The 8,918-nt window shown below is 40.8% G+C and overlaps 1 protein-coding gene across 1 annotated transcript; it reads left to right on the top strand.

The window, feature by feature from the left end:
* The first annotated feature begins 5,507 nt into the window (after nt 1-5,507).
* LOC119734313 (galanin receptor 2a-like) lies at nt 5,508-8,563 on the top strand. The gene has a single exon (XM_038207787.1). The coding sequence runs from the start codon at nt 7,216-7,218 to the stop codon at nt 8,257-8,259; it is 1,044 nt and encodes a 347-aa protein (XP_038063715.1). The 5' UTR covers nt 5,508-7,215; the 3' UTR covers nt 8,260-8,563.
* Nucleotides 8,564-8,918: the final 355 nt, after the last annotated feature.

Raw genomic sequence — 8,918 nt, 5'->3', positions numbered from 1 at the left:
ACTTGCCTCTCTGCACCCAGGAGTATTAACGGGTACCGTCATTAGCTGGGGAGTAACCTGCGATGGACTGGCATCCCGTCCATTGGGAATAGAAATATTCTCATTCGTTTAATGCCACTGAAACCGGAGATAAACGCCGGTCTGACGGGCCATTTTGGCTGGGGACAGACTTTACTTTATTAATACATGTACAACACTGACAATTCACTGCGCCAAGAATTCGTCAAACGTGTATATCAGCCTGATTGTAACTAACTCATGAACGTTTTGGACCACGAACTCTGATATTCTAGTCTTCATTCCTTGCTACCACTCTCATGAAGTTAAGGTGGTTCCAAACTCAGAATTTGACGTGATTCATTAAAACTCCCGGGCAACAGATACCACAGTGAGAGCCAAATTGTCAGCGTAGGGGGTTCGGATGAAAACCTGCTCATGATGAAATTGATGAAAAGACCTTTGAGATTTCTACCTCACCTCACGTACACGGAGCGAAATTGCAATTTATAACCCTGCAATCACATCTAATCGTAGTTAACGACCGCACTCGCCTTCAGCAAGGAGAAAGGCTCCGATTTGTTTGCAGCGATTAAACATCCAATTCATGACATGACACCATGCGTCGGTTTTTAATGAGCACAGCGTGTGGTCTAATTATGAAAGCAATCTGACGTGTCGATTTGTCATGGACACTTTTGTTACGAGTACTCTCCAGTACCGAAAGGCCATTCGAAAAAATATTCTTGTTTGTTACTAAAAAAATATAAAAAACCTAGTGGAAACTTTCGGGGCCCGCAGAAAGTCAGCTGTCTTTAAAAAATAATTCATAAATACCAAAGACAGTTTACCCATTCCTATTGGTCGAGAGCCCGTCACGTGGCCGGCTTTAAACGGATGACAAAGACCGGCTGGCTGATCTTAAACACTTTTCCAGTGTCACATGAAATTTGGACTCTTAAGAAATCCGTTGCCTTTTATCGTTTTATCGGTTGAGAGTTCACAATTCTCACGTAAGCACGCGCAATACTACCAGTGAGTAAGCATTTCATAGTCCTAAATTCACAACACACCGGCACAGCTGCGTTCTGCGCCACATCGAGCAGTACGCAGCCAATCTCGAGTTGTTTACCACTACTGGCGAGACTGGACATACCATTAAATAGCTAGATGGGTGTCCCGAAAAATCATGAACTTGTTGAAAAAAATTGTTGGAAATTTATTATTTTTGACTTGTTTTGATTTTTGGACCGAAAAGTTATTTTTTTAATTGTTATTTTTTTTTCTTTTTTTACCGAAAAGGTATTTATGAATGGAACCGGTTGGAGTATGGATGCTGATAATAAATCTCGCCTTCGACTCGGGGAATTATCAGCATCCAGAATCCAACCGGTTTTAAACATAGTGTTTAATACCAGCCAACCCATCATTTATTCCCTTATTGAAATAGCAAGTTTTCAAAATGTGATATATCATGAGTCATGAGTAAAACATCGTGAATACATTTTTTTTGAAAATCCTCAAGGTAGATTTTCTTCCATTAAGTGTTCTCCTTGCAATATATTATTTTCATGGGATATTTAAATGTGGAACACATTAAACACGTTTATTCAAAATCTACAACAGAAAAAAAAATGCCCTTGATGTGTTAAATTGTGACAAAAAGCAACAAAACGCAAAGGAAACTAAATCGAAAATAGAGATATTACACTCTAAAAAGTTAAGAGTTGACCTGGAATATAATCCGGGTCGCTTTAGACATGGTATTTTTCCAGGTCAAAATGACACTTGTTGTAGAGTTTCCAGGTCAGTATGACCCGTATATGATCGAGAGAGGTGTTGCTTTCACTCAGAGAGGTGTCATTGTGACCCAGAGAGGCGTCATTTTGACCCAGAGAGGTATAATTTCGACCCAGAGAGGTATCATTTTGACCCAGAGAGGTGTCATTTTGACCCAGAAAAGTATCAGGTCAGAAAGGACCAGGATTCCGGGTCAAATCTGACCCGGGACTTTTTAGAGTCAAGTATAAGACTTGCACCGATCACAGATCAGTCCGAAGGAGAAATTCCGGAATTATCTGGGTGTGATCATCGATTCGAACATGACTCTCAATGATTACATATCAAGCATTTCTGAGTCCATCAGATTCCAGCTACGTAACCTCTCACACATCCGTAAGTTCCTTACTAGCAAGGTAACGGAATGCACGGTGCACACTTTGATTTCCTCCCGCCTCGATTTCAGCAATTGTCTCCTGATCAACCTCCCAGATTACCAACTAAAGGACGTCTTCATCTTCAAGACTTTTCTTCTCGTCTTTCAGTCCCTTCACAGCATAACACCTTCATTATATCCAAGTCTTAATATACAAACAACCCCGACAACTCCACTCTGGCCCAACTCCTACACATCCCAAGTTCACCCCACTCTTGTGGAAGTCGATCGTTCTCAAGATCTGGCCCGTCACTCTAGAATACACTCCCTCCTGAACTCAGCAAATAAAGCTCACGTGCACAAAACAAAACTCAGTTAAAAACCTACCTTTTCCCAACTTCTTAACTTGTGTTAAATTTATATGTTAGTATACTGTTGTACATGTATATGCCAACATTGCAATAGTGCATAGCACCCGGAATTGCGACATACAGGAGTGTCAAATCTGACAGACATGGCGCACTATATAAATGGCCACTATTACTAATATTATTAAAAGTAACAGGCCTTCACAACATTTTCATTTGCTGTATTTCTTTCAGACATGGATGAATTTGGCAATGGGGTTAGTGTTCTACAGCAAATATTGTTACACTGATCTGTTTGAAGGGTGCATGCGATGAATTTTTCTTCGAAACACATTTTGTGCAACTTTTTACTCTGACCCCTTAAATGTATGAAAACCATTTGACATCCCTTTTTGGTTATTTTTTTATTTAAAAGTTCACTTCTCTTAACACTGAAAGTTGCCATGCTTTTTCCCGACAACTGTTGAGGGCACTGTTTCTGTGATGCCATTTCAGGAAGACACAGTCCATTTTGGGGGTTTTCTGTTCAAATTGTGAACCCCAAATTTGTTCATTGAAAAGATTTGCGAGAAAGGTTCAGTTACTGCAATGTACTGACACAATAACGAACCACCCGAGAAAAGAAAATTTACGATAGCATAATATCAAATATTGTAGCACCTTTTAGTGCTGAAATAGCTATAACATTGAGGTTTCTGCTCGTAATGAAATCACAGTTTCCTCATGATATGGACATTCGAAAAATGGGACACATAGGTGCATTTCAAGGATTGCATTAAAAAAAATTCATTGCATGGGACCTTTAAAGTTTTGTGTCCATAGACGCTGGAAAAACCAAGAAAAATATGCCTTTCTTTTAGGCAGGTTTCCTGACCCTACTTTAGACGAAAGGGAGCAAGTGATAGACGTCGGGGAATTGTCAGATCATAGAACTAGACTGGCTGGCTTGCACCCGTACCATTCACGGACGTGTAACTGATTGCAAACAAAATGTGGAAAAACTAACTTTGGAGAATCGGGGGCAGTATTTAAAGGGAAAAAACGGCAGTTTTTTTTTCCAACGATGGTCGGTGACCATCATTGGAAAGTGATAAAAACATTCCACTTTTAATGAAAATGACAGCACACCAGGTGCCAAGATTTCACAGGATGCTTGAGACTCAGTTACAGTCAAGTGAGGTATTTCATAATAATTTGGCAGTTTTTTGGTTATGTTTGCAAATGTTGTATAATACAATGTACCTTTAAGTTGATCTGTGCACAAGTAACACTGTTTGCTTCCCGATGGCCCTACTTAATAATCCATTACCAAAACGTGTGCAATCTCTCATAGTCATTAGTGATCATGTTTTCATAGTTAATGATATTGAGATTGCCGCATGCTGTTATTGGAAAGCATACACGAGTCAATCGATACAACCTGTAAGCCTACGGCAGGTTGAGCTTCTCCATGACGAATGACTGAACTAAGTTAAATCACATGAAACAAGGGGAAAAGGTGTTTTACGAAAAGCAGGGCCCTGTTTCATAGCGCTGCTTAACAGTTAGCGGAAAAGTTGTGCTTACGTAATATTGCAGAAAATCATGCTGCTGCTTAAAGTGTCCATGAAATGAATTTTTCTTAGGAAAACATTTTGTGCACGGCAGTAAGCCAATGCGCAAACTTTTCTCACAAATGTTTTCAATGAGCACATTGTTGGTTTCACATTTGAACTGAAAAGCCGTAAACTGAACAGTGTCTTCCTGAGCTGACATCATAGTAACAGCGCACTCAGTCGTCTGGCAAATCAATGAATATTAAAGAAGTGCACTTTTGAATAAAAGTAACCAAAAATGGATGTCAACTAGTTTCCATACACTTAAGATGAGTAGAAAGTTGATCTGATACACGGTGCAATGTGGAAACATGTGTAAAATAGGGAACAAAAGATTGTATACGTCTCCACAGGGCAATTTCTATTTGTGAATACGTCTCCACAACGTTATCACGATTATGGATTTTACTCAAAAAATAGGAATTTCTAAGGTGTGTTGATCGATCGTAAATTGAAGTATTTCATGTAAGGGATATTGAGTCCGAAATAAATTTTGGTTAAAAAAAGGAGCATTTTGAAACTAGATTTTCAAACTGGAAATTTTAGTACACGAGAACAAAGAAATGACTCCACAAGGATACAAATTCCAGTATGTGTGATCATGGCATATTTACAGTAATAGGCCTGTGTATCTGTATGCACACTAGCTAACATGAACCACGTGGTCTGCGTGCTAGACAAGTACTGGACAAAGCCAGTTTTGGGCTGGGCAAAAAAGTAGTATATGGACATAAACACTGTACGTAGGCAGTTTTGGCCTTAAAAAATAGAACAGATTACGGACATAACAATTTTGACCTTGCTTGGGCGCCCTCTATTTTTGTCAGTTTAGGACATAGTCACTTCTGCCGCAGGAACATTAACATAATATTCATAATAGTGGACCTAACTCATTTTCGCCAAAAATGGACATGGGCGGGTCTGGTCTTAAGCCCTCGATATGATGCTTACACATGAACTTATTCAAAGTTCACATTCACCAGTTCTATATGAACAGCATGTGGAATTTCAATGCAATTGCCCCCCCCCCAAAAAAAAAAAACCCAACAAAATATGAAAGTTCAAAATATTGTGTCTCTATAAATAAAGCTTGTTGATGAATGCTGCTAAATGAAGTATCCAAAATATCAATGTGACATTTTTGAACGAAATTTGAATTGAACATTTCCGTGTCTTTTAATGCAGACCGTGTATCGATTTAAAGATTTCATCAACACACACGCAGGAGTGACAAGAGGTTTGCAAACTGAGAAAATATCAGCGATCGATCGATACTTGTATAGGCCTGGCAGACATAACGAGTATATGTGCAGAACTGCCACTTTGCCTCTACTGCGCAGTACGTCACGACACCACGTGTTTGTCTGTATCAAGCTCCACTTGGCACAGGGACATGTTGGTGACCGTTTTATAAGCTAGTCATCTTTGCATTAGGCGTAATTTAGTTGGATACACCCAACAGATATCGCCGTTTTCAAGTACCTTTATCGAAATTGCACAGGCGGTATGATGGTGTTTAGCTGAAACTTTGATATCTCTCAGGTTTTGAGAGCACTTTCGACTGAGTGAACCAATCCAGCAAGTGAAGTGCACGCACTGTCTGCTTTGAAGTGTATTTCGATGTAGCTTTGGGGACTTGCTTGCATTTTGCATAAAGTATCCACGAATTAACATTGCTACTGGTCGTTACAACGAAACCATGGAGGTCTGAACATCTGCTCACTAGGTTTCAGACTCGGTCTGCTCAAAACGACTGGGTGAACTGCACTGTGTCTGAGCTATTCCGACGAGTCGCAACTCTTAAACGGATAAACAACGCCGTATCAACACGATCCATATTTGCCGTGGTACGTATTTGTGTTTCGGATAAAGTTCTTTCAACGATAGTTAGAAGTGACAATGGCGGGGAGATGACATACTGATGTTGACAGAGACTGAAAGTGTTTTAGTCTTATGTAACATGAAAACATGCAGCGTACGGAGGGGATGAATGCAAACATGTACTGAGTTCGAGCGATGTCTTAGCTTGTTTGCTTCGTAACTCTGATATTCTGCGTGGAACTACAGAGTGCTGTAGGAGTGTGAACAATTGACGTCGGCAAAGCTTGCTGGCGCACTGGATGATTAATTCAATACATGCAGAAACGGTGATCAATTCTACCAGACAGCAATAGCACATTGATGAAAGAAACATGCATGCAATAATGGACATAATTTGAACGTCTACTACTGCACCGACTCATTAAACCACAATGGTCTACGCCAATTAAAGGTCAATCGGTGCGGTTGCCGGCGTTTGAACGCTGATTATCGAACCAAGCGAGCAAGTCTGAGAACAAGGCGGGGGAATCACGTACTCGGCACGGTGCAACTTTCTCCCTTAACGCTGGGCGACAATTTTGGTGTCATTCTTTGGACCAATATTCATGTGAAGTCAGCTACGACACTCCGAGATGGATTTTTAATTTATTAGCGGAATGGGTCCTTGAGAGGCAAGCTGCTTGATCGTGAAGACGTGCATCAGAAGCGAGACATGAGACTTGCAATTAATAAACGGCACTCAAGACATTAATGCCAACGGCGAAGCAGCAGACAATTTAATCAGAACAGGGAATACAGTGCTTACACAGATCATGATTGAAGGACAACATTATACCCGATCCATTTGCAAGCCAAAATAAATTGTGACGTCAAGCTAGCAGAATATTGCGGTGTGTACGACTTATGAACTGGACGTATAACGCAGAAACTGCTTGTTTTCTGTTGCCAAATTCGCCACACGCTTACACGAGGTACGACCATTTGAGTGAGATTGCTGCTCACTTTTACGGACTACTCCAAGCATAAACTTTGACTTTGTTATATGAGTGAAGCTACCTCTGTTATAAGGTACGTCATTTATGCTGAGAGAGCTATAGTTTGTGACTGAAGTTATAGAAATTTCCATTGTATATCATCGGCTGAGTTTATTGAAAAGCACTTGTTTAAGCATTAAGGACTACAACTTGGTAAAAGATGAACTGCACTTATATTATTTGAACATTGCAGAAAACTTGGTAACGATCAATACTAAAACAACTGAAAACCATCGGACAGAAACATGGCTAGCACGGATGTCAGTACCACGGAAACGTTGGTCACCGAAACTATCCCAACTGCGAATTATTCCAATAGTACAGTGCAGAGTGACGTCACGCTTTCGACAGGATGGGAAATACTTCTACAACTTCTGTACGGACTTATTGGCGGATCGGGAATTCTGGGTAATGGACTGGTATGTTTCGTGTTCATTACCAAGCGTAAATCTTTCAGCTCGATAACCAATCTCCTGATTCTGAACCAATCTTTGATTGATTTGGGAGACTCTATACTATTCTTAGCCATACGTTTCGGACATGTTGCGCCTTCTGATGACGTCACAGTCTGGGGTGAGATTGTCTGTCGACTGTGGATTTCTGAATATTTCATGTGGTCGCTATTCATAGCCTCGACGGTCAACTTGGTGTTCGTGTCTTTGGAGCGATACCTGGCAATATGCCACCCGGTAAAACACAGAAATGTCTTCACCAAGCGATTGGCTAAATTCGGCATGACCCTCGTATGGATCATCGGCCTGACATACCAAGCCTACTGGCCGTCCATACAGTACTACGCAGAGGGAGTGTGTTATCCTCTTTGGCCCAGCGTGGTTCTACAGAGGATCATGGGGGTTGTGCTGTTCCTTTGCGAGTTTCTCATCCCACTGACCATCATGACGTTCTCCTACGTCAGCATTATCCTAGCGCTGAGGGGGCGTAGCAATGGCAAGACCAACAACACTTTCCAGCAAGCCAAGAAAAACGTGACCACTACCCTCTGCCTCGTGTTCATGTCTTACGTAATCTGCTGGACTCCAACAGAATTCACGTTTCTCCTCTTCAACTTGGGCCGAGACTACGACTTCACGAGCACCACGCACAAAGTAGTGACCGTGATGGTCATGTGCAACATGTGCGTGAATCCCTTCATATACGCCTTCAAATACGACCTCTTCAAGAAACACGCCAAGCGGATGTTCTGCCGTTGTTGCCGTGACAACAAGGTCGAGACTGAAAACTCCCTAGCAACCGTGGACGCTAATGTCGGATCGTCACATCCTCAGTGATGCGTTGCTATGGTACCATCACGTCCCATGATAAGAACAAAACCTCCAGAAGATGTCAGAAATTTTGGAGGTACTGGTGAACTTCAAAGTATAACAGGATTTCAGTGTCTAAAACGAACCATTTTGAAAACGTGTGGTTGTTTTCAGCAACGTGGAATATTCACGTTTCAATAATATTGTGTGTGCATTATTGAGCTAAGAATAGTGTGATAGTACAACATTCATTCTGAAAATATGTTTTCATTTGGAACTCGGTCATTTTGAACAGTTCATAATAATAATAATAATAATAATAATAAAAAAACAATACCCTGGATTGGACATTTGGGAGACATCCCCATAGACTTGTGCACACAATTTTTCAAACTTAAATGTGCCCTAACCCAATTTTCCCTTGTCCTTTTTCCACGAATTTCGGTATTTTTACTAATTAGACCACGAGCAACAAATATAACCTGATTGCGACGGCAAAATTTTGCCTCTAAAGGGGGGCTGTGGAATTAGGGAGACATGAAAATGTCTCCCTATAGACTTGTGCAGACATCCCCATAGACTTGTGCACACAATTTTTCAAACTTAAATGTGCCCTAACCCAATATTCCCTTGTCCTTTTTTCCACGATTTTCGGTAAGTTTACTAATTAGACCCCGAGCAACAAA

Source organism: Patiria miniata, unplaced genomic scaffold, assembly GCF_015706575.1.
Source record: "Patiria miniata isolate m_02_andy unplaced genomic scaffold, ASM1570657v1 HiC_scaffold_1, whole genome shotgun sequence".
Lineage (NCBI taxonomy): Eukaryota > Metazoa > Echinodermata > Asteroidea > Valvatida > Asterinidae > Patiria > Patiria miniata.
The sequence above is the reverse complement of the archived record's forward strand: the minus strand, read 5'-3'. Positions and strand labels throughout refer to the sequence as shown.